The 27972-nt window shown below is 35.1% G+C and overlaps 1 protein-coding gene across 1 annotated transcript in view; it reads right to left on the reverse strand.

The window, feature by feature from the left end:
- The window catches only part of Ush2a (usherin), a 763436-nt gene that overhangs the window by 330349 nt on the left and 405115 nt on the right, over window positions 1-27972 (reverse strand). The window contains exons 32-34 of the mRNA XM_046438452.2: window positions 13231-13390; window positions 11670-11841; window positions 6045-6192 (exon numbers count right to left, since the gene is read on the reverse strand). Coding sequence (XP_046294408.1) covers window positions 6045-6192; window positions 11670-11841; window positions 13231-13390 — 480 coding nt within the window. The remainder of the gene's footprint in view (window positions 1-6044; window positions 6193-11669; window positions 11842-13230; window positions 13391-27972) is intronic.

Consider the following 27972-nt stretch of genomic DNA (forward strand, 5'->3'; position numbering starts at 1 on the left):
CCCTGGGTTCAATCCCCATATAAAAATAAAATAAATAAATAAAAATAAAAATATAGAAAAACATTCAAATTAGTTGAAAATGTTTCCTTAGTAGTGGTATTTATAGTGTTTTTCTAGATAATAAGGGATTAGTGTGATATAGTCAGATAGCTATGCTGTTTTTGCAAGGTAAAGTCCAAATGTGAGGAAATGACACATTTCAAGATTTTAAAAAGAAAGCTTCTAAAAGGGAATATGGCTTATGATAATTTGGATGCTCTCAAAAGTGTAATTCTAATTATACATCTGTAATCCACAAAATACACGTCACTAATTTATTAGAGAGCAATCCCTTGTGCAACTTCACTTGGTGGCTAATAGCATTACAAAGGAAGAGTCAAGGTCTTCCATAACAAAGGGTTCCTATATACCTTGGACCTAAAAGTAGTTCTCTTAGAGTTTTTAACATCCTGCCTGAGATCACAGTTTATAAAGGACACCTTTGCCAGAGGGAACAGGAGTACAAAGGACTCTGATTAGAGAAACACAGACCTGGAGTGTCACACCATCATTTTTGCAGGTATGTGAAGCAAGGGACTAGAATTAAGCAGGACATATCTGAAGGCAAGCAAAGCCTTAGGTGTGAATCAAGTGATAATGATTTCACGCTTAAAGATGGTCCAAGGCAGACAGAGTAAGGCAATTAATAGCAAGTTGCATTATTTGTAAGAGCAAAATATGGAAATGTAGATGCCCATCAATAAGTGATGAGTCATCTAGGCTGAGGTTTTATTCTGTGGAATTCTATACTACTTTTCTAAAGAATGAGGTCAAGTTAGTTTTAACTGTCATGCAAGGATATTTTTTTTATCTCATTAGCAGAGAAAAATGTAAGTTACACAACAGAATAAATAGTGTGATCTTACCCTTGCTTAATAAATACATATTTTATATATGTATCTTTATTTGATTATTTATCAATAACCTTTATTATTTTAAATTAAGATAATCCTTAATCTTTTTTTCCAGTTTAAAAGCTTATTGACTTTTATCGATATTATGTTCTTTTATAATGGTGAAAATGCACATATCACAATTTGCCATCTTAACCAACTCTAAGTGTACAATGAAGTTATCTGCATGGGCACTCTGAGCAACCCATCTCTAGAAATTTTCATCTTGGAAAGCTGAAATTCCACATCCACTGAATAGCAACTCTCCATTTCCCCCTTTCACACAATACCTGGTGATTGTAATTCTACTTTCTGTTTCTATGTGTTTGGATACTGTAGATAGTTCACATTAATTGGATTCATGTACTCTTTGTCTTTTTGTGACTGCTTATTTCACTTATCATAATGTCCTCATGTTTTATCTATGCTGTTTTATATGACAGAATTTCCTTCATTTAATGGTTAAGTAATATTCCATTGAATGTATGGACCACAGTTTGTTTATGTATTCATCTGTTTATAGTCATCTGTGTTGCCACATCTTGACTGTTGTGAATAATATGTACAGTAAACATAAGTTTACAAACACCTCTTCAAGATCCTGTTTATGATGCTTTTCATAACTTCTAAGAAGTGGGGTTGCTGGATCCTATGCCAATTAGCATATTCACCATTTAGCATTCCCATCCACAGTTCATGAGGGTTCCAATTTTTCCACATCCTCCCCTGAAATTGCTATTTAAAATTTTTTTGGATAGACGAAGTTGACAGCTTTTAAATTGAGCATCTATTGTGTGATAGGCACTATTCTTGGAGTGGCTGATACATTAATGAACAAAATAGAGTAATAAGGGAAAAATTCTCTGTGCACATACCATCTCAGTACGGGTGCTATGGGGCAGGACCAGGTTGACAGAAAAAAGAAGAGCTAAAGTTACCAGGGAACAATCCATTTTCTTAGAACCCTGGGTAAGCACTTAGATGAGAATCAGTTGTGAAAAAGTAGAGACTGTTTTCTAAGCCATGCTGGCAAAAAGATTATCAATTGCTTCCTGGGCAATAAATACACATTTATGCCAGAACACTTGTACAACTTTTGTATTTTGTCACTTAGGCAAATACAGAAATATACATAGTTCTCATGATAGGAAATGGGTTTAATTTTCCTTGACAAATCTTTTTTTTCCATGTTTACGAAGTCCTAGTGAAAAAGATATTCATTTAGGGTTTGGGGTTGTAGCTCAGTGATACAGAACTTGCCTAGCACATGTAAGGCACTGTGTTCAATCCTGAATACCGCATAAAAATACATAAATAAAATAAAGATATTGTGTTTCTCTACAACTAAAATAATAGTTTAAAATTTAATTTAGACACATATCTGACTAAAGGAGTTAAGATTCTGGAGCCTGAGTGGTTAAAACCAAGCAAGCAACACCTGTTACAGATGATTACATGCTAAATGCATGTGTGTCTATGGACCTGTTATACCTTCATGAAGATGGAGAAGGTGACACTCCCACATCCTGTAGGTCTCCTCAGGGAGCTGTTCTTGGTACATTTTGCACCTCATGTACTTACTACCTTGTGATTATCTATTGCTATAGTTTGGATTAGTAATGTCCCCCAAAGACCCATTTGTTAAAGGCTTGGTGCTATAGGGAGGTGGTGAAACCTTTCAAACATGGATTCTTATATTTCATCTAGGTGGGAGTTTTTAGGGCAGCAAGGTCATACCCTTGAAGGGACTGTGGGACCCTGGTCCTTTTCCTTTCTTTCTTTTGCACAAAGCCATCAGGTAAAGAAATCTTTCCCACCATATACTCCACCATGATGTACTGTGCTACCACAAGCCAAAAGTAATAAAGCCAAGAAGTGATCATGAACTGAAACTTCTAAAATAGTTAGCAAAATTAAAACTTTCGATTTTTTAAGTTGATTTATCTCAGGTATGTGTTACAGTAATGAAAAGTTGATTAACACAGTGGTTTACATGGATATTTCCTTTTGAGAGACTCACTTACCATAGAGATTAAAGATTAGGTAAATTCATTTTGGTATCTTCTATATATAAAAATATTGACAACTAATAGTTCATCAAAATATATTTTGAATAAACAATTTCAGGTTTTTGCAGAACATGAGGAGGTTCCTGAAGTTATCTGGGTAAGCCATATTAGTAGCCTGCTTTAGAGGAGTGTGGTTGCAGACTTGTAGCAGTGAGAGAAGACATCAATGAGCATGGGTGAAGTCAAGAATGCCACCAAGTTTCTATGCAAGATAACTTGAAGGGTCTTCTTTAGTCTCATGAAGGTGAAGCTCACCTTATTGTTCAATTGTATTACTCTCCTGCAGCATATTCGGAAATTAGAAAACAACCATAATGTAGCATATATTGTAATATGGGCCTGATTCCATGAAGTTTGATCTGGGAATACTCTGGCAAAGAATATTAAAAATGCTTGAGTCAAATACAAGATCCAAAATTCCCCAAGAAAAACCCATTCCCAGATACCAAACAGCTAAGCAAATGTATTTCAGGATCAAATATATTTCAAACAAATTTATTTCAGGAATTGGCCTGTAAGTCCTTCTACCATCTCTCTTGGTATCATTCAAGAATGAGAACTTTGCAGTATATATGCCCTTCAAAGGCAATTTGCACAAGAAACAATTAAGTAAACTAAATATTGGGCAACTCTATAAGGTGCAATAGAATTTGAGGCTCTGTGAAGGGAGAAAAATGAATGATTCATGGTCCTTATCATCTGGTGGGCATGTTAGACATGTACCCAAATAACTTTAAGCCCAGGCTGAATGAATTAAATGCTATTATAAAGGAACAGAAACAGATTACATGGTCAAGGGAAGTCGAAAGTTAACTTAAACTCAAGGAAGAATAGAATGATTTCGTAGAACAAGAGGCCTATGATTAACCTGGAAGAATTAGTTGACTTTCTATAGGTAAAGATCTGGGGAGGATCAGGATTGTTGATTCAAATTTTATAATTGAGGAAACTGGAATTTGAGGAATTTATTTTATAATTGAGGAAACTGGATTTTGAGGAATTTAGTAAGTTTGTCAAAGTAACGGTTATCTTAAATCTGCAATGATTTTTGATTCTAGGCCTATTTGACTCCACACCCCGTCTTTCAATTTTACGTTAAGCTCTAAATATTCCAGGGTAGCTAAAAGGGAAGCTGTGCTAAAAATTTAGGTTGAGTCACAACTTGGCGTTACCTGAATGCCAGACTGCAAAACATGGACTTTGTTTCTCAGGTATTTGCTGGGAAGCATTTGAAAACACAAAGGGACAAGATGTTTTCCAACAATCAGATTATCCACAATCCACAGTAGAAATTAAACACTGGTAGTTGTGGGAAAAGTAAAAAGAGTAGTGGAAAGAAAGAAGTAGTTTCATCATCATCATCATCACCTTCTTCTTTTTTTGATTGAAAATAAATTCTCTTTTAAGTTTCTAACAATTGTCCCACAATAAAAATTCTGAAAATTCTGCTATTATTAAACACAAGTCTTTAAAATACCATGATAGTGTTAACAAATATCTCCCAAAGCTCCCCAATTCTTCTTGCTCATTGAATATATTTAAAAGTGCTTTGAAAATGTACAAAGCATAATAAGAAAAGATTTTTGAAATATGGAAAGTATTTCCCTAGACAACCGAAAATTCTGAGTACAACTATAGTTTCATTTGCAACTACCAATGGAGTAAAGGGGAGAGTTCTACTATGCAAATCATGTAACAGCATTTAGCAGTGGTCCAATCAGAATAAATCATTAACATTTTCATTGCAACCTGAAGACTAGATTGCTTTGTGGTATGAGAAGTGTGACAATTTTTTTTGGTAATAATTTTAGTTATAGATGGACATATTACTTTTACTTTATTTATTTATTTTTATGGGTTCTGAGGATTGAACTCAGTGCCTCACATGTAGTAGGCAAGCACTGTACCACTGAGCCACAAACCCAGCCCTGTGACAAGATTTTTTGAATGCTTAATATAGTATCAAATAGACATCCATTTATTTTTTATTAGGAAATTTGTACTAGTACAGGAATAACTTCAATAGCAGAGATAATTACTCATTCTAATTATTGGAATTCTCTCCGCCACCTCAAATATATCTACTGCATTTGCCAAATGTTTAATTAAAATGAGATGGCTGAAATAATTAATATCATAGTAAACATAAGACAAACTAATAAAATGACATTTTTTTCCTTTCCTTCCTTTTGACTATGCTGAAAGAGGCCATTTCAATTTTTAGTAATGAGTAACTTAGAAGAATTTCTATGATATTAATTCTTCTTGATATTTGTCTTAATCAGGAATGGAATTTGATATCCCATAAGCTTCTATCAGTGAGAAACAATTGCACTACATTATGTGAATCTTAAAGATACTTCTAATAACCGAATAAAGTAATTTCTACCAAAAGCTATTAAAATTTCTTTATTCTGTGTTTTGTTTTAAAGAAATTTAACTGGCTAGCTTAATTCTCCAAACTATACAAGGACATATAGATCACATAAAAATGCACACAATCTGCTCTAAGATAAATAGGTATAAATGTATGTATGTTTAATGTATGCATTGTTTAAAAACTGCATGTTGAAATATTTATAAATAGTATATTAAAGAATACAGTTCCAAGTGGCCTCTTTTAAGATAAACTTATTAAATCAAAAGCATTTTGAAATACAATATGTACATGAACTTTCCACCTCTCTACTTCTCCAGGAAGAAGTAATGGCTGTTAAAAACTGAAAGTCATTGAAAATACAATGTCACTCTCAAAGCCGCAGTCTTTGGGAATCCTCATTTGTTCTCTTCACCTCTCCTGGAGCATGTTAGACAATAAGATGCAGTACACAAGAACTATCAAAAGGGAGCACTTTTGAGCCACCAAAATTGTGTTAACCTAAAAACCACAATCTCCCCAACTACAGACAAGGATACTATCTCAGGAATTTTATGTGCTAAAATGATCATTAAAAATTAAGCACCACATATAAGCTGCCATTTAGAATATTAATTTACCTTTGCTAATCATCTTTTTAACTTGAGGCTAAAAGAGTTCACTTACCATTCGGATATTCAGGCCCAGTCCAGGAGATGTTAAAGGAGTCTGGTGAATAGGAGTGGGCTCTGGGAGGTGGCACACCCTCTGGGATGGTTTCCTCAGTGATGGTCTCACTGGCCTCACTCAATGTGCATCCACCACCCGTGCAAACCTAAACAGAGATGTGAAAAAGTATACATCACTCTGGGTCCCCAAAGTTTATGAAAAAAGAAAATTCATAATTGAAGTTTTAAATTTTGTTAAATGATGCTCCCTTCACTCCTCAAAATGAATTTGTTTCAGTGCTGAAGTCTGGCATTTAATTAGTTTGCTTTTTTAGGGCATAAGACAGCAATCTCTGATATGTAGAAATTTATCCAGAATGTGTGAGGTAAAAACTCTGCTAAGTCAGAGCCTGGAGATCAAGGACATATACGGACTGGGTAAATAGCCCTGCCAAAGTTAGCCTTGCACAAAGATTTCCAGAACAAAGTAAACATGCTTACACACTCACAAATGCACATGGGTATTGAACCACATGAGAAAAGCACTAGAGACTGAAGCCCATTTTGGGATAAGATAACTATTTTGGAGGGGAAAAAAAGATGTACAGCAAGTATAATTGCTTTTTATTTACTATAACATGACCAATATATTTATATTTTGATATGTAAAATTAAATAAAACAATCCTTTTCAATCTGGAATACTGTTGAGTGAATGTTTAGTGACTTAGAGGGACAAATAATCTACTTATGTATCAGAGGAGATAGGCTTCATTGAAACATGAAATTTATCATTAAACTGACAAATTTAACATAATCACAGAACCTGTTATAGTTTAGATATGAGGTATCCCCCAAAGCTCCTGTGTTAATGCAGGAATGTTTAGATTAAGAATTGTGACCTAATCAGTCCATCCTAATCGAATGGACTAAGTGGGTGGTAACTATAGGCAGGTAGGGCATGGCAGGAAGAAGCAGATCACTGGGGCATGACCTTGGTTTATATATAGTTCCTGACATTGTGATCTCTTTCTCTGCTTCCTCGCTGACATAAACTGATCAGTTTCCCTCCACCACACCCTTCCACCATGATGTTCTGCTTCACCTCAGGACCACAGCAATGGAGTCAGTCAACTGTGAACTGAACCTCTGAAATGTGAGCCCTAAATTAAACTTTTCCTCCACTAAATGGTTCTTATCAAGTATTTTGGTGACAACAATGAAAACTTAACTACAGAGAGCCCTTCTCCTTAATCAAGTACCATGAACAACAGAAGCAGTGACATGAATTTTGAAAACACTCAGAACTTCTGTGTGCCTTTTTATAGTAAATGGTGAATAACTCTTAAACTTACCGTATGAGCATTTCTTCAGGTGCTTTTTCATAATAAATGGTCAATAGCCCTTAAACTTACTGTATGAGCATTTCTTCAGGAAGTTGAGATATATATACAGGGTTTTTCCAGACTATATTTGCTAGAAAATATTAAGGTTTTTATCTTTACATACCAATGATATTTCAAAACTATATTTAAGTTTTGTTCAGTGTCTCTTCAAGCTACAACTACAATTTACACAATAAAATTTAAAAATGTTTCACAAAGCATTAAATTTTACCAAAATCAATAAGGAAGTGAAGCAAAATTATAGAAGATATGAGAAGCACAGTTATTTAGTCTATTTTCATGAAAGATAGATAATACTAACATAAAAAAATTTAGTAACTTTTTATTTCTTCCAGCCTATCTGCTACTTTTCAGTTAGATATTGCAGGAATGATTTTCTGAAACCTAAACAGTCAATATTCTTTTCCCTAAAGATAGGAGGAGACTGTCAATTTTTAGATATTTTCTTTTTTGTAGTATATTGCTGCTCACTAAGTTTTTGTAATTGTTGCAGATTTTTCATTATAAGTACAAATAACAATTCATGGCCAACCAACCTGAAGAGCATGCTGACTTCCTGAGGTAAGAATACAGCATTAGCCCATGTCTTTAGAATAATTTCTCATCAGCATAAGAAAGTTTCAGATGGGTGAAATTGCAACCTGGACATGAAATTACATTAAGATTGAGGGCTATCTTTACCTCTGTGGGTTTCTTCTAATTCTCAGTTATGAGGTGTGCATATGTTCATAAGGGAAAAAAAAACCATATTCCTCCTGAGAATGAAATCTTTACAAATAAAGAGGACTCAGTTGACTACATGGGCAAAAGGTGATCCAAAACTTTAGGACATGCCAGTGTTAGTCCAAAAATTAGCTAACTGAAAATTAAAATGGGAAACACTTAAACATATATGCACACAAATATGCTAAAAGTCTATCAAAAATATGGCAGGAGAAGAGGCCATATAATATAAGTAAGTTATCAAAAGTAAAATTGTCTAAAGAGCATTTTTTCCCAGTCTATATATAAAGAAAATCCATCCCACTTACATTTTCCTGATTATTATGTTAGGAACAAAAAAAAAATGTTGCAGTACTTATTGCTAAGCAGATCACACACTGAGATTTAATTATGATAGCTATTTGTCACTATTTTTTCTTATTTATGTCCTAAAAAGTTTCATTGCTAACTGTCCTTAAAGACATAATGTAGTATGTGATATATAGTTTTATATTTCTTAAAACAGAATGTGGAAGAAATTGAACTTGTTTTGAGAATTATGTGGTATTTTCGAAGACAATGAAAACATCTTCTTCTTTGGATTGCATCATCTGAGATCTATAAACTTTTAACTTGTTAGAGAAGCCCCTCAAGAATCTAAGGAATTCATGATATATTTTTCTGGTTAATGAAACTATGCATAAAAAGACTGATGAAATACATAAGTAATGTATTAAAAAGTTGCCCTCAATGTTGGTTATTCTGGTTTTGCCTGCATTCTTTGTGCACTAAGAGGGCCTATTCTTCAAATTGTTTCTTTTTGGTCTAATCTAATGTCATCTGCATAAGATTGAAACAATGGGTTTCTTGTTTGACCTACCTGTACCAGAGGCCACACCATTCAATGAAGGTGAATGCTGATTAAAATTCTGGTTTGGACAGATTAAACAAATAGTGGCACTAATTAATGATGCCTCTATGAAATGGCAAGGTCTTTGAAAGCCTGTGAGCCATTGAAATAAGACATTCCAAACTATTTTCTTTGCTTTTATTCAATGATAGCAGTTTGAAAACAAAATTCACAAAGTCATGGAGTACTAACTAAACAGACTAGAAATTCAATTTTGATATAAAGAAAAACATGACTAATGAAATTATTATCAATTATTTTTGAAATTATGACTATTAGGAAGATCCAAAACTAGCATTTTTGAGATGTGATTGTATTAATAGTTTCTTTATTTAATTGCTAATTTATTCTCTTTATTAGGAGCTACCATACTTCAAAATACCCTTTGCTGAATGCAGCAAGTCAATATACTATTTCTTGCAGTGGAAAGACCATATGCTTTGGAACCACACAATCCCTAACTCTGATATCTCCCAGAAAATTATTTAATTATACTAAAAGTCTCAGATTATTTATGAAATAATTGTATTGGGTGGTCATTCATTTCATTCAAGAATAGTTTGTTGCACTTCCAGTTTCCACCAAGTACTGTGTTTTGAACTGCACATAAATGTTTGAAAGAGGCCATCTCTGTGTTTCCGAAGTTTATTATCCAGTCAAAAGCAAAAATTAAATGAAGCCACATGAAGTAACATTTCTGCTCTAAGCATGAAGTAAATCACAGTGGTTCAAATCCCCATGAATCTTCCTGTATCCCACAAGCTGTTTAAAGGCTTTGCTCTCTGGATGTTTTGTTTGCAAGCACTTAGTCAACATGCTAAGACAATCTATAAAGACAACTCCACTTTGCGGAGAACCTGATCTCTTTCTACTAATCTAATGACCTTGAGAGCTGGATATTACACTGAAACTGTGAAATATACAATAATCCCTCAATTAACCAAGATGAACCTAAAATGTTCTGGTTCATTTAATTTATTGCTTAACAGAGTTAAGTAAAAAACCTTTTAGTTTTATACTTCCTGAAAACACATTAGAGTATTTTCTGCCCTAATAAATACAGTGAAATTGAAAATAATGTGAGCAAGTTTATTTCCCAGCAAGTATTAGGATAAGGCCCTCCACATCTTTATGACTTCTCACATCAACATTAGTCAAGGCTGACAGATACTGAGTCCAAAGAATACTGTTTAGGGTTGCTATTTTAGCATCTTGGAATTTTAGGGCTCAGAAAGACATTAAAATCATTTAGTTCAATATCCTAATTTTAGACTTGAAGAAAGTGAAACTCAATGTGGTTAAATAAATTTGCCTTAGGTTACTCAGTCAGTGGCAAAATATGAATTTTAATTCAGGGGAGCAGGTTCCTAAGTTAGTGGTATTTATTTTTCAAGACATCATTTGCCTCCTTCCGATAAAATCCCAAACCACAATAATTCCTGTTTAATTTTGTTTGTTCCCAAGCAATTCAGAGTTTACTTGAGATTGATATTACAATGATTTTGAATATTGTGAACTTCCCTGCTAGCTTTTAAAAATCAAGTCAATATACTTCTTGCTGAATAATACAATTGCAAGTAATCAAAAGTGTGGTTTCATAGACCCATGTACTGTGCCGAACACCTAGGCACATGGAGTAAGCTTTGAATGGGATTTTTAACATTGTCTGATTGCCCTTGTTTTGTGGTGTCAAGTCAGAGAGTTAGCAATAGTTGAATGTAGTTTATTTTCTCGTGGTATAATATTTAGAGCATTCAAGAGCATGTTAAGTAAAATGAATGCATACACAGTGTCTACATAAATGTAAATTTATTCATAATCAAGAGCAGAATATTTTCTATGGCATTTATCAAAGCAAATATCCTTATATAGGTATTGCTATAAAATGAAGAGTGTGTTTAAAACAAATAGGGACAATCTCATGTTTATATTCAGTTATTTTCAGATGTGCTATTAAACTTAAAAAAGATTATATTTCATCAAAAATACAAAAGGAAATACTGAGTATAAATTCCGTGGTAATATCAAGGTCTTTTAAAAGACCTTTATATGAAAGGGCTATTTTGCATTAAAAATGTTATTGTCTATCTAAAGAAATTTCTAAACTATGTTGATTCTGGAGTTTATTAAGTGACTTTTCTTCCAGGATCAAAGTATAACAAAAACCTCAGTATAAAAACAATCAAGACTATTTGGGGGTCATTTAATCTTCATTTAAAAATATAAGATCTAAATTTTCATAGTGTCCATTGTTTTTTAACTATATACAAGCACCACAGAAAATTATCCTTGTTAATCTAAGCATTTTTTGGTAAAGCTCTCAATATTTACAATGTTCTAAAAATAATTTAAAAAATAATTCTGATAAACCAAAATTATATTTGGGGAAAATCTACTGATTAAATTTGTTTATTCTCTCATTTTTCAAATTATGAATAATCAAATATTAGATCAACAGAATTCACATTTAGGTTGAGAGGCAAGTTTTCAGCACAAATATCAATATGTAACATTTTGGTGTTTTGCATTTTTTGTTTTAAGTGAGGAAGGGAGAAAAGATGGAATAAAGGGAGGGAAAGAAAGAAAGGGATAGAACAGAGAAAATGATAGAATTAAAGTGAACTTACTCCCAGTTTGATGAGATACTTATTGCCAGGGAAAACGTGTTGTAGCGTGTGATCCTGGAAAAGTTCAGTACTGTTATAGACAACATTCCAAATTGCAAAATCATGTCTGTGATTTGAAATATATAATATGTAGCGTTCTAGAATTCCATTTAGTTTCCTTGGTTGTTTCCACCTGGAAATGGAAAATATATATATATATATTATTATAATCACTCAGTCAAGTCAAAACTGACATGTGCAGGATTTTCAGAGGACACAGGTGAGTTTGGATTTGTGCCACTGTTAAAAAAAAAGAAAGCTCAAAAATGATTCATTTCCAAAAATACCACAGTAATTATTAAATGCCTAGACCAAGTGGCATAAAGAAAACATGGTGTAGTCCTTGCCCTCTGGTTAGTAACAATTTTAAATAGCTAATAATGTGAAAAAAACAAAAAGGTATGAGTGGGTATTAATTTTGAATTTAAGCCAAAGAACAAAAAATTGGGAGAAATAGAATATCTGACAATTTATGACATATGGGAGAGAAACACTCTCTCATAAATCCTTATTTCAGGAAAATAACATAATTTTCCTGAAAATTCCAGCAATTTAACTTAGCATTAACATGTAATTATAGAATACAGAGAATTGAAGATGGCGGGGGTGGGGGGGGTGCTAAAGTAATCAGGAAGGACTCCTTGGATGAGGGAACAACACTGTCTATGATTGTGCACTATTTTATACTCAATAGAGGGATTGGATTTGGATAGGTTGAAGGCAAAGCAAGGGATATTCCAGATGAGGATCACAATATGTCAAGGAAAATGAGAAGGGCAAGTTGCAGAATGGACAGGAAATAGTTCATTTGAGAAATACTCAGAGTAGTAGAAAGTCTTTTGGGGCAAGTAATGTGGCTTGACCTAAGAGCAACTGAAAGCCAGTCTGAGAGTTGAGACACGGGACAATGTGATATGAATCTTAAAGCTTTTCAGTTTGAATAAATGTCCTAATTTATTGTCTACACTTTTCATTCAGAGTTAAGAAATAAAAGTCAACAAGATTTAATTTGTGGTAAGACAGGGCTATTAGATTTTAGCTCAACACTACAATACGCTTTATACCTTATGGATTAGGAAATGTATAATAATGACTACTATCAGAATCTGAACATGTTTGTATGTGAAATTTCCATTCTGACCCCAACTTCAAAGGAATAAGGAAATAAGAAGGTTCTACTTCATATTCAGAAGAAAAATAACTACATATGCTTTACAATTTCAAATCCTTACAAATAATGTTCCACATATACAAAGCTGATGGTAGACACGTAAGTGGTCAGTTTTTTCTTTATTGAAGTTTGCACAGAATCTGTGTACATATGTGGTTCAGTCTGATTGCTTAAAGACAAAATGGAAATTAAGTTGGCAAGTGATAATCAAAGGTTCCCAGAACCACTGATCTAATCATTCCTATGCATTTAATCACAATAAAATTAATTTTATGTCACAAGCCCTTCCCCTGATTGAACTCACTGGGATTCTTGCATGAACTAGTGTGTGACAGACACATTTCTACTTACTGTACATATATAGTTCTAGAATCCAGGGGAGTCAGAATTGGGGGATCCACATATTCTGGTGGCAGCTCTGCGGTATACAATGTGACCCGGGAACTGTTTGTACATCCCACATATGTGCATGCACTCAGTAGAAACTGGTGGGGTGTAAATACCCCTAAATCTAGGGGCAGAAGAGAAAGGAGAATTTATTTACTATTGTACTTTTTATCCAGGAGATTTCACTCCTCCTCAACATTCCTACCTCTGAGAACTGTTAAAATAAAGCTTAAAATAAGAATCTGTATCCATAAAAATCAATAGTAATATAATACAGGGTGTTTTATCCCTTAAATGTACTATTGTCATATTTAGGTAGACAAGTGTCACTCAAACTCCTGGTTTGAATTTTCATTTTAACAACTTGACTGTTTTCTTCAAAATCTATGACCAGGTAAGTCATTTTCTGAGTTAAGACTTTGTTCAACGACTGTGTTATAAATGACATAATTAAATTATTTTAAAGCATATTTGAAGACAATATAGGATACTTTGGAAATGCAAATATGTAGCCCATAACAATGACTTTAAATTTGTAATTGTTTGCCATATTCCTTGCTATCTATCTGGACAACTATTATTTGACCTTCATATTGTCCGTTTCCATGCAAATCTCTGTTTCTTTTTTGAGATGCTCTAATACTTCCTTCTGTTACCCTGGTATAGAATGGAGCAGTTATCCTCCTCTGACCCTCATAGTGCTCTGTACATACCTTTAGCATGACACTTACAACACTGTGTCATTATGTGTTTCCATGACTCTCTGATCAGCTGTACTCTACATCTTTAGAGAAAGAATAGAGCCATATTTACTTTGCATCTTCAGTATGTAATACAGTGACTGCACACTTTAGAGTTCAAATGCATGTGTTTGAATCAATATGAAAGAATGAATGTGATGATCTATATACAGTTGAACTTGTTATGAAAGATGACCACTAAAAGGAGGATAGTACACTAGCCAGAAATAATCTCTCTTTTCCCCGAAGTTCCATAGTACTTTTTATTCCTGTCTATCCTTAGAATGGATACCAAATTCCTTGCATTAGTATAAACTAATTTGTCATTTCCTAATTCAATTCTAAAGTACTATGAACATTTTACTTATAAAGGTACTCAATAATACAACCCAAGCACAGTCAAGTTTACCAGGATTTAAACACCACTTATACTTTCATATTGTACTAAAGTTATCATTATTTTCTAGAATAGTTTTGAAATATGTTAGTCACAATTTAAGTAACACATAGTCTCAAATCTCATTAACCTTGAACCATTACAATTTCATGTTTAAAAGATTAATGAAATTCAGCCTAATTCAGGCAAATAGATTTTGCATTTCACTGATGGCAAAAGTAAACTAGGAAAAGAACACTTTGATTTTCATACAAAGTACAATCAATTGGCTAAACATTTAGGTCACCAGAAAAAAAAAAAAAAAGGCAAAACAGTAACTTTACAGCCAATAGAGTTAAATTGGGGTGGGGGTGGGGGGAGAAGTGGTCACCAAGAAGAGACTCCTAGTGCTTTTGATTAGATCTTGTTTTCTTTGCAAATTCTGCAGTACACATACCCAATGGTGCCAACTTGACAAGGGACAATTTCAACCAATGTGAAGAGAAGATACATTGCAAGGACACTAAAGTTGGTGGTGAAGCACTGTGGCAATGCCAGCGACTGCTGACAGATGGCAATAACAGCTGCACTGTGTGCACAGGAGTGAAACAGAACTGGAGTGCCTTCATTTAGACCAGCATTTTATGAGGTTTACAAAGTTAAAAATCATGAAGCAGTGGATTCAGATGAAACCAAGAGTGTAAACTATTATTTGCTGTGGAAAAACTTCATGCAAAGAACAACTCTGACCCAATCTTGGCCAAGATTATAATGTGGTTATATGGTAACACAGTAGATCTGCTATTACTCTGTTCTTTTCATTTTCTTCCCCTGATTTGCAGGAATTTTGTGGTTGTGGGATATCTCCCAGACATATCAGATTATTCTGTTTAACTGTCTCTGAGATTGGATGCTATGGAGTTCTTTGGCCAGTGAACTCCTTGGAGTGGGGTAACTTTTCTGTCTTTCTTACATTCTAGTTTATTGAGGCAGGGACTTGGCTACCCAATTTTTAGGTGATGAAGAAGTCACCTCATTCAAAGAAGGCCTGATAGTTGCACAACTAGAATTTAGTTATCTCTAGCTGGTAAGTCAAAATGCATCCTAGCATCACCACTTTGGTACCTCCGTATCACTGAATGCCCTGGTCTTCTTCATACTATAAACTCCATGCTTTGAAAGTAACCTTGATCATCTAAATCCTAAATTCATCCAGTATATCTGCATAGATGGGAGTAGTTTTCTGTAGCAATTTTGGAACCTGGATTCTACTGTGACAAGATGGTTTCCTCACGGATTAGGAAACATCCAATTTTATGATAACTGGGACTGAGAGAAAAACAGGATAAGAAAATGAGCATGCTTGGAAGGGTCACATTTGGTTGAGAGGGCTGGCATGACTGGTGAGGCAGAATTGAAACTGAAAATTAGAAAATTACATCAAAATCTCTTTTTTATCATTTAGGTTTATCCCTAGATTATTGTATAGGTCATGGATGAGAAAGAGGCTACAATTTAAGTGATATCCAGGCTTTAAACTGAATGTGTAACAGGGTTTAAGAATGTTAGTGCTGTTTAATATAAAACATGCTATGAAAAACTTGGAGCAGAATAAAAAGAATTAGGGGTACTGGGGTGATTTTAATAGGCAATAGTCAATGGAGGTCTCATTGCAAAGGTGAAATTTTCAGCAAAGACCTTAAAGGGGTGAGGGTAGAGTAGCTGGAATTCTGGGGTAGGGAGAAACATTCCAGGAGAGGGAACAGGCAGGGCCAAAGCTTGGAAGGAGGAACTCACCTGGCATGCTTGAGGAATAGCAAAGAGACCAATGTGGCTAGAGGAGAGGAAATGAGCCAGAAAGAAGTAAGACATGATGTCAGAGAGCTAATGAGGGATCACATGGGCTTTGTCAGTCTTTGTAAGAATTTGGGGTTTTAATATGAAGGATTCTACTTAGGAAGCCACTATGGATTTTGAATAGAGATGTCACATAGTGGGGTATGGACTTCATGAGTATCATCCTGGCTGCTAGGTGCTATATAGACTTTACTGAGAGAAAATGTAAGAATATTTCTCTCTAGAGAGACAATTGTGATACTAAGTAAGTGGAGGCTTGTATTACTCAAGTAAGATGGTTGGATTCTGGATATGTTTTAAAGGAAAAGCTATCAGGGCTTTCCCGTGTCTTATAAGTAAGCTATGAGAGAAGAGTAGAGTTGATGCCAAGGTTTCTAGTCTAAGCAAAGAGGATTAAATGCTCATTAATTTAGTTGAGGAAGAATATGCAAGAGAAAATAAAGAATTCATATTTTTGACAGGACAAGTTTGAGATGTTAAACAACTAAGTCTATTGTCAGTTTGGCAATTTGCAAACAAGCTGAGAACCACAGGAAGAAATCCTATCTTGATATACAATCTGGGAAGCAACCATCCTATAGATGATTTTTAAAGTGCTTGAGAATACAAGTTGAGTGAGTGTAGTTAGAAAAGAGAAGAGGTACAGGAACTCATATCCTGGGTTACCATCAGAAAAGCCCAAAAGTCAATCAAGGACAAATGGAGCAAATTTGTAAGAATTATACTTTAAATCAGAGGAGGATGACTACTAATTGACCACTGTATTTAGCAAAATGGCGCCAGTGATGATTACACAACTGAAATTACAATAGATTTTTGGGCATTCAAACTGGGCTCAAGTGGGTTTATGATGGAATAGGAGAAGATGAATTAGAGACAAGAATATAGACAGTTTCTTCAGAAGTTTTGTTTCAGGGAAAAGCAGAAAAATAAAGCAATAGGTAAAAATAATGAAAAAAAAATTAAATTAGAGGAAAATTATATTGCATGCTTGAGGGAATAATCTGATAGAAAATAATTTGTTAATGGATGAAAGAAGAGAATTGTTAGAAGTTTGTTTTTAAATATGTGAAAGAATTGAATATGCCCCAAAGTAGGGGTCACACAAAGTAGGAACGAAGGTAATTCACAAATTTACGAAGGAACACAGACTATGTGGGCACCAATGCTAGTAGATGGATAGATAGGGTCAGGAGTATTTTCTTACTACTTTAAGAAGAAGTAAAGAAGAAAGAAAGACCATCAACCAAGAGTGACCTTTTGATTCTCTGGAGTAACACTGTGTAATGGCCTCTTATTGCTCTTGGAATGAAATTTAATAAGTCAATGAGATCCTATTTGACTAACCACCTGCCCACTTCTCATTTCCTCCAAATACTAGGCATATTTCTGTTCTTCTACATCACAAATTTACACTTCCAGGCCCTTGCAGGTCCAACTTCTTCCAACTGAAATTGATTTTCTCCTTTGTGCTTGGATGATTTTTTCCTCATCCTTAAGGCTGACTCCCCTCTGAGTAGTCTTCCTTGAAAGTTGAACAACAAAGACACCATTGTCCCTAGGTTCTCTCTGATATATGATCTTGTGTCATTCCTTATTGTAATTACCAAAACAAGTCAGAAACTGCTTTATCATTTATTTATTGACTTTTTATCCTCCCCATGAGAAAGGAATATTTTGGACTACATCGAGATATTTATTTTTCTCTCATAGTCACCACATTTTCTCCAGGATTGACATGACGAGTGATTAGAATAGTTTTTACTTGTTGAATAAATGAATGGGCAAGACCAGAGAGAGACCTTGATGGTCCTTATTCAGACTGCATTTTTTTCCTCATAAATATAGTAATGCTGAAGAATGTCTAAAAATCTTTAAGACTCTAATGAGTACAACTGTCTCCCTAGCCCTCACCACTGGATGGGTCTGCAATTAAAAAATAAAGGAGATTCACTGTTAAAAAAATAAGAAGATAAAATTATACCTATCTGAACTCCAAAACATAACTATCAAATTCTAGTTATTCATATAAAACCAGTAGATAGAGGGTGACCAAAATGTTCACTGTTTTGGAGTTAGGGCATATAGATAATTTAGTTTGGAGGATGGTTACATTTATTTTTCAAATGTATGATAAACTTGAATAACATAAATGGACAAAAAAGGCATAGTTTATCAATATCAATTCAGTTTTAAAATATATGCCCAAGTCTACTTAACGCATGCCCTATTACACCTCTGAAGTCACACTGATCCTTTCCTCAGTGACTTCAACATTGGCTCAGTTCTCTTTTCAATCATAATCCTTTTCTTGGCAACTCCAATATCCTCAGTAATGACTCATCTCCGAATCTGGCTTCGCTTTAACTTCCTCAAATGCAATGTCCTTCACCTCTACTTCATTTATCCAACATTGAGCATAACTACACCCATTACTTGATCATCTTTGGAACTATTTTCAATATTCTATATTTAAAATTTACTCTGTAGCCAGAAATTGGTCATTTCCTACTAGTCACGTTGATGACTTGCCATCATTCCTTTACCACCACACAATGCCAGTCTCTTAGTACCTTCTAATTCCAAGAATATTTGCTACAGTTGTGCTTTTACTTGTGCTATTTGATGACCCACTACAAAGCCATACTCTCTGGGCTCTACAGTTCTTCATCTCCCTAGCCCTCGCCTATGACTGCTGTCTTGATTCTTATAGTCACCATCTTACATGACTAATATCTCTCATACCACTAAGAAGTGTCTGAAAGACATCACTGAATGTTTTTAAAGAGTCTACTGTAATTTTAGGTTTGCCAATTTGAACTGGGCTCTTGGGACTATGCAGCAGTAACTGTCTTATTCCCTTGTTTATTTCTTTATTGAACTAGTCTTTTTTCTTCCCCCTTTCATGGTTTGGACAATTATCTCGAGGAACCTAGTGTGTCTTAAACTGGAGTATAGCTTCCCCCTCTGAATTCCTATAATACTTCCTAGATGTGCCATAGGAACTGAGATCAATATGGTAGCCGTATTAACCTATTCTTTTTCCTTCTTCCCTTTCTTGCCTTTGATCCTCTCTCACTCATTCATTTCTTATCTAACTTACCCTGAATTAAATTATAAACTCAAAATTTAACCATAAGATTGTAATTAACTACAAAACAGAATGTAACTGGTCATGAGGCAGACACAGCAAGAAAAAAAAATCTCTGGATAGCGTCACTGAGGGAATAGAGAAAGAGAGAGGACTGAAAACTCCTTCAGATATAATGCTTGAGAGAAACAGGAATTGAGTAGTCTTCCACTTCACATTTCAGATTTCTCAGACTCCTGTGAAAAAGATAGAAAGGAGAATGGAGTATACAGTTTCTCAGAAGAAGGGGTCTTGACCCCAGTCTCCAAGGTGGAATCCGAGGTCAGGGCCAGCAGTCAAGCAAAAGATACGAGCATGGCATCTGTAGGAAGGCAGGGCCACAGGAAACCTTGCCAAGATTTCAGTTTCCCAGGTGCAATGTGGAAGCAATGAGGATATCTACTGGATCTAAAGGGCTGTCTCTATAGTCATTCCTTTGCTCAGAGGTAGAAGGCACCATGGATGGCCAAATTCCAATTGCTAAGAAACCTTAGAAGAACCTGGATGCATTTATAAAATCAGGGGAGGTGACCTCAAAGTAACTGTAAGTCCTACTAAATAGAATGGGAGTCTTGGAGTAAGTTCTGTTATAGAAATAAAGACATAAATGACCATACTCTGAGATAGAAACAGGGGTATATGTCTAAAAGACTGATTTTATAAATGCTACATGGTCAACCAGTGCCTCATCCTGCTTGGGATGAGCACTGCCATAAAGACAAAATTTTCAGGACCTGTGCAGAATTAATGTTTTTTTCAGTTAATTCACACAAAAAAGTGAGTTGTTAGGCCACATTTTTGGTTTGGGAAACTGACTGCTATGCTGTTGCAACAGTAAGGAATTGGGGATTTTCCTTGATTCTGATAATCTGAAAACTATAAACTCAATAGTATATAGATGGTCAGTCTGATTAAATAGCTTTTTTGACTTCCAAGCTATTATTACGCTTGTACCATTAATCTGGAAGTAAATTATTTGTAGTGTACTTCCATAAGAAGATGAAGTATCACCAGTGTTCCTTGGATCACAAAATATGAAGAGAGAGAGAGAAAAAAGGGAGAAAGATAGAATCTCATTTGGTTCATGGTGGAGGAAGACACGCAGGTAGTCCATCAGAAATCCCTGGTAAAATGGGAGAAGATCATTTAGCAAAGTGAAAGGAAAATTAGAACAAAAATTAAAGGAGGAGGCATCAGGTGTGAGGAAAGAAATAGCTGTATAGAAAAGGAACAAATGCAATGGGAGTTTTTTTTTTTTTTTCCAAAGTAATTAATTAAAAAAAGTGCAAAAGAAGGTTACAGGGAAACAAGGCTAAGGTATTCTTTGGAAGTGAAGCTGAAAACAAAGCTAACAATTTAAAATTTAAAGCAAAGAGGAATATAATGACAACTCTCTCCTCCTGGTTAACTGCAACTGATTTGGTAATATGTCTCTGCAGATGTGATTAGGCCCTTCAAGGGCAATGTAGTGGATCAATGGATTCAAACAATTGCAGGTATGTACACAAATGTGAGTCAAGTAAATGGAGGGTGGGGAACCCTGAAAACATAAGGCCACTGTTTGTCAGAGCCCCTTAGCAACAACATCTTGTTTTCCATTTGCTTGATTGCATCATTTGCATAAGATCAAACACAGGGAGTTGTGGACAGGGAAAAACAGATCACTCTAATATGCATTAGAAATGGATCCACAGGCATTATCCTCAGACGTGTTACAAGGAAATGCATCCCAGTGCATGGAAACCTCACCGATTACTGTCAAGCAAACTATAATTTACAATACTGGCCATGAATTATATGCTATTTTACGATTGATTTCATGCTGTTGTTCAGAGAATTTCATTGATCTCAATTTACAAAATGAACCAATAAGTAGGCAATGATTTTCTTTTAACTCTTGGTATAAACTGAGGAATTTATGTCTTCTTATTTGTTTCTCCCATTAGAAAATTCAAAAGAAACCCTTGCTTTTTTTGTAAGGTTATGCATGTTATCCTGTACTGTTTCTGGTTGCTTACTAATATTTCATAAGTGAAAAACACAGCGTTTTTCCTGTTTTTTTCCTTCTCCTCTCTGAGCATCCTTCCCACAAATAATCACTTGGAAGTTTAAAAGTCTGGGAAGACACTACACAGCAGTCACTAACCACATCTTGTCATTTGGTATTCCAATTTGAGAACGACTATAGATGGTTCAGTGAGACACATCTTAAGGAGCAAACATAAGAGGCTGTGTTTTCCATTGATGCTGGAGAGCCAAAAGCTACGCCAGAGTGCATGTGGAATGTCAGGTTGCATTCATCTCTGCCATTGTGCAGCTAGTCCTTGCTCTACAATTGCTTGTTCAGCCTTTTGATTCCAGAAAAATCAGACTCTGACCTTATAATTAACAAAGACCGAAGTTTTATTTAGCCTGAACATCCTTGTTCTTTGCTTCTTGTAGAAGCCTTAACTTGCAATATGCTTTTCCTTGGCCAGGTGAGAAATTAACCATCACCAAGATCCACTCCTGTACTTTAAAACTAATTTGCAGAGCTGAAATCACTTTGCCTCGATAAGGACTCACATAAAACTGTGTCTTATTTACATTCATAAACAAATTCTTCTTTTCATGCTGATAATGTTTTCTGCTTCATCAGAGAAATCCATACCCCTCCCTTTTATCAAAACCCTTTTCGATATGTGTATTATTTATGGCGCATCTGCTGATTCCCCTCAACATGTACATAGTTTGCACTGTACTGGGTTGCCCTTTTAATAAATCTCCCTTGTAAGTTTCCTTAGACAAGTCATAATTATTCATGGTGTTATAAACCCCTTGAGAACAAGGACACATCTTCTTATAGGCATCCCTCATCCCTCAAGAATACTTTGGAAACTCTTGATGGTTGAACAGTGAAACCTTAATTGCAATGACAAAACTGGAAAATAAGAAAAGGAGGACCTGGTCCCTCCATCATGATTATAAGGAGGTGACAGGTGGTGGGGCAACCTTGCTTATGGAGCTGTCAGTCTGAAGTTTTGGGGGAAACCCATTACTGTCAGCTGTAATAACAAGGGACGCTGCTGCTGTTTCATTTCTCCTTCCTTTTTTCTTTGACTGGTTAAAACAAGAGTCTTCCAAGAAAAATTCTTTAGGCTGACAATGTCTTAGCCAGTTGTCTTCCAGTCCAGCTTCCTGAACATTTCTAATATTCTGTTCCTAAAAAAAATTATGATTTATTGAACCCAAGGTGTTTTCCTGGTTACTTTAATAATGTAAACCTAAAGTAGTTGCCATCCCCCTCTCTCTCTCTCTCTCTCTCTCTCTCTCTCTCTCTCTCTCTCTCTCCCTCTCTCTCTCTCTCTCTCTCTCTCTCTCTCTCTCTCTCTCTCTCTCTCTCTCTCTCTCCACACACACACACACACCCTACCCATTCTACTACCTTGCTTTGCACAAGAAGAGATACAAAATTAGGGAATCAATAGCTGGCTCTCAGTGTAAATCAGTACTTTCTGCTCACAAACCAAAGAGGAGGAAATTGAGATAATTTCTCAGGGTTATTATCTGAACTAAGTTAGTTATCTAACATAAATCTTTCAAAATTGAAAGTTTTCCTTCCAGATTAGGTTGATGTTTGCTACTGTTTCCTTCCTTCCTTCCTTCCTTCCTTCCTTCCTTCCTTCCTTCCTTCCTTCCTTCCTTCATGTGTGTGTGTGTGTGTGTGTGTGTGTGTAAGATGCTGAGGATTAAACCCAGGGCCTACCACTGTATTATACCTCCAGGCCAGCCCTACTATCATAATCTTTAACAAACTTTTGAGTCTATTAGTATTTTGCAAGAAAATACTCATGTAACAAACTGTTAAGCAACTGAAGTTAATAATGAAATGTACGGAGGATAGTGTCTGGCAACCTGTGGCAAGAAAAGCATACATTTATGAATCACTATTCCCCAAAAAATATGATAGTCAAGGTAAGATGCTATGAATTCAGCAATAATAATGGCTATAACATTGACTACCACCTACTATTTGCCAGGTACTCTTAAGTACTCTGCCAGCTTTGTAAAGTATCACCTGAGAATAGTTTTCATTGAAGACCCATAATTAATCCTTAAATGTTAATTTAATACCTATTCCAACCTAGCTTTACTCTTGGCAATGTGTGGCATAAGAAAGTAATGGGTTTTTGTCCTCAAGAGCTCAGTATCACTTTTGTGTGGCAAGCATACACATTTCTTCTCTTTCTTTTTTTCTTTTTTTATAAACTATCATGCCACCCTTAAGATGCAAATAAAATGCCATCTCCTATAGGAAGCCTTCTCAAATTCTTCCAGTTTGAATTAATTACTCTTTCCTGCTTCAATAATATCATTTTAACTCCTACTATGATGCCTAATATAGATTTACTGTCTTATTCCTCCTCCTCCTGTTCTTCCTTTATTTAAAAAAAAAATAAGAAGTGAAATTTCAAAGTCAAAGAGGGAACATTTGGGGTCATTTCAAGGGGAAAATTGCACATTCAAGTGGAATTTAAAAAGAGCAATATGGAAGGAACTGTTTATAGAATGTGGGAGAGGGTTCAGGGAGCATACAAGAATAATAACACACCAATGACTAAAGACTGGCTAAGCGATTGTCTCTTTAGCTCAGAGGCCTACCAAGCTGAGAAGAGAGTTGCAGGGCAGGAAGGGGCCTCCCTTTCAGTAGAGGGACACAGACACTGTCCATCTGAAGCTTGTAGACACAGAGCCCAGAGAGTAGGGGTTTGGCCTCATTGTCTCCTGCCTGCTCATTTCCTTCTGTGCCTCCAATTGGTGGAACCCAGAGAGCTCACAGGTAGAAGAATAGAAAGCACACGTAGATGAGAAAATAGAGAACTTTCACAATAAAAATGATGCAATTTAGAAACAAACAATTTTCCCTCATATCAGCAACATATGAAAGAGCTCTTTTCCCAATTCCCTTGTTAATAAGAAATGTGAGTTTTTAAAATATTTACAAAATTGATAAATGTTAAGTAGTGTTCATCTCATTTATTTCTGTTACTGCATTTACATATCCATTCTCAAGTTATCTAATTGATCAGTATCTAGTGAAGTTTTCCTCTTTTTCTAACTGTTAATAACTAAGTATTTTTTTGGATATAGCACCCAGCACAGTGCTTATCAAGTGATCAATCAATACTAACTAAATAAGCATACTGTAAAGTATTTTAATCTACTTTGTCATTTGTTTTTTAATTTTGGTAATGGTCTTTTTTGGAGGGTGGTGGTTGGATTGGGTTTTTTGTTTGATTTTACTAATTGATAGTGTAAATCTTTCCACCTTTAACTATGGTGATGTTTTCCTTACTATTTCCAGAAAGAGAATTTTATCTGGCTGAATAAATACAAATAACTTTACAAAGGAGATACCATTTAAATTGCAAACTCTTCAGGTTTTAAAAATGGAGAAATAGATAGGAAAGACATTCTGAATGGGTAGAGCTGGCTAGGGGAATTGTAGAAAAATTTAGCACAAGCTCAGAGACAAATGTTTGAATTAGTTCAACAAGGTTCAGTTTAGTTGGTACACAGAATATGAAAAATGGAACTCGAGCTAGACATAAAAGTTGGGAACTGCTTGAGAAGACCATTGGATGCTAGGCTGATAGTTGGAGAGATGAGTGCAATGGATGTTAATTATGGGGTGGGAAGTCAGGAAAGCTTTTCATCACCCTGATTCTGCCATTACTTGTCTGTAGAACCATTGATTTCATTGAATCTGGGTTTCTTCATCCGTAAAAATACAATTCTGTGTTAGATTCTCTCTAAATGTAAACTCTCTACTGTATGTTTTCAGAAAACATGAAATTCAGTAAAAAAAAAAAAATGTTTACTTCTTAGATATTTCCTCTCATAGTTACAGAGACTAGAAGAGAATCCTTGTTTAACTCATCATAAAATGGCCTCATAATTTAATTTGGAATGATATGCTGAGCAAGTTGTCCCTGATAATTCTGCATGTAAGAAGAGAGTATTTAAAATAAAATCAATGGATTCCAAAATGTAAATTGTAATGTTAAAGTATAAAAAGATACCCTATTAGAATTATGCTTCTTTATCTATTCACCAATACAATGCATCACATATAACCAAGGCATTTTAAAAAGCCAATGAATCTTCAATGCCACAGTGTAAATTAATAAGCAGACATATTTTGTCTCATTATAAGATTTTTACTGGATTATCTATCCTTGAACCACTTCCCTAGAATGATAAATTTATCTCTTTTAAGATAGTAACGTTCAAAGAACAATTTAGTGGCACCTCCATAGGCAAAAAACAAAAACAAAAACACTTATAAGTATCTACACTATGACAGTGTCTAACTATCTATAACTGAATAATATTCTGCTGGTGATCTCAGATAAAGTAATATATCTGTGAGGGTTAATTTTATGTGACAATTTGGAGAACTTCTGGTGCCTACTTGTTTGGTCAAATGCTAACATAGATGTAACAGTAAAGTTACATTTTTAGATCTGATTAAAGTTTATAATCAGTTAGCTTTAAGTAGAACAGACTACCCTTCATAATGTGGGGTGGCCTCATCCAATCAACTAAAGGCCTTAACAGCAAAGAATGAAATTTTCCAAAAGAGGAGGTATTATGCCTCCAGATTGCATTATAGCAATTTCTTCAGCCTCCTGAGATATGAGAAAGGTATTTAGTCTCTGTACCTGATTCCTGACACACAACTTCTGAAATCCTTGGAATTTACTAAATGATAAGAATGATAGGAACATCTTTTGTTCTAACTAAGCAACTCTTGAAGGGGCCCTAGATAACTTACAGATGAAGGCTTATCACCCAAAAGACCAAATTTTGATGGAAAGGACTGGACATTTGAATCACTACAGGCCAACAATTTTGATACCATGTAATGAAAATTCCATTAAAATGCCTCAACAGTAGGATTTGAGGAGGTCCTGAATCAGCAGATATATTCATGTACTTAGGGAGTGCTGTACCCCAATTCTACTGGGATACAGGCTCCTGCTCTTGAGATTCTTCCAGACCTCTTCCTATATGTAACTCTTCTGGCTATTTATTTAAACCTTTATGATAAACCACAATAGTACAGCATTTTTTCAGGGTTCAGTTAGTCAATCTAGCAAATTATTAAATCAGATAAAAGGTATTGTGGAAACACAAGATTTTGTAGCTTAGACCTTGGGGACCCTATACTTTGAACCGACATCTGAAGTGAAGGAATTCTTATGGAACTGACCCATTAAACCTGTGGCATCTGACACTAACTCTAGGTAGCTACTACCATATTGAACTGAATTGCAGGATACATTGTTGGCATCAGAGAGTTGGAGAAATGCTGTCAGAAAAGACATCATATATCTGGTATGATGAGGGGGAAAAAAATCTCTCATCTGCCCTGAGGATTTTGAACTTGAGACTATAAAAATAACTCTTCCCTGTGTCTTCAGTTTATTAATTGCCCTGCAAATTTCAGATTTTAGATTAACCAGCCTAAAAAATTGCATAAGCCAATAACTTCTTTTTAATACCAAATTCTTAAAATAAATCTTTCTGTTCTCCTTCCTCCTACTCCTCCATCTTCTTTTCTCCCTCTCCTCCCTGCCCCTGTGCCACCCCGCCCCCCACTTCCCATATCCCCCTTCTCCTCTCCCTCCCTAACAGAACAGCTTTGGTACTTCATAAGAGGAAGGTCCCATCTGGAGATTTATTTAGGTTCATTTGGGTATGTCTGGTGCAGTGACTACCTACCAAAAGCAAATCTGCATGAAACCTAAAGAGCAGCATTGGTAGCATGGAGAGGAGGATATAGCAGGTATGGAAGGAAGGAGCAAGCCTGAGTGCATTACTAATTAAAGTACAGATGAGTATCCCAGCACAGCTCTTGAGATTACCAAGCAGGCACCCATTTGTACTGAGCACTGGAAAATATTTTTAGGATCCACCTTAAGAGCAGGAGTCACTCATGATGCCCTGGTTCTCAGAAGACAGAGATCAGATTCTAAGAAGATGCTTGTGTTGTTTATTCAGATTTGTATTTAGAATAAATCAAGAAGACCTGTCTTGTTAGATTTATAAAAAATACTCAAGTACACTCAGTATTCCTCTTGAATTCAACAAAGAAAGAATAAAGTAAAGAGAAATGTCATTCCTCCATTCCAAAGAAGATTACAAAATTAAAGGCGAATCTCTACCACATTCCCAATTCACAGTTCTTAAAACTTAAAACACAAAGAGACTCTGACACAAATTAAGATTGTTAGAGGATGATTTCATGGATAAAGTGGTACTAACTATATCTGGGCTTGGTTAATAATAATATAGTCAAATTCCTTTTTTCTTTGATATAATTGCTGTTGTTTAAAAGCTAAGAACCATTACTAAAGCAGGCAGGTGAAACTTGAAATATTACTGGTTGAAATTATGGGACAGGGAAAGGAAACAAAACAAAAACAAAAGATAAGAACTCACAAAGATTTGGGAGCTTGTGATCTGTGCAAGCATAAGGGAATCACTGGTGTTAGACTTAGTGTTTATTCATTCATTACACAACAAAAAGAATTTGATACGAGTAGTCATAAAAGCAT

Source organism: Marmota monax, unplaced genomic scaffold, assembly GCF_021218885.2.
Source record: "Marmota monax isolate L192 unplaced genomic scaffold, Marmota_monax_Labrador192_F-V1.1 WCK01_AAM20220418_F8-fsc00118, whole genome shotgun sequence".
Lineage (NCBI taxonomy): Eukaryota > Metazoa > Chordata > Mammalia > Rodentia > Sciuridae > Marmota > Marmota monax.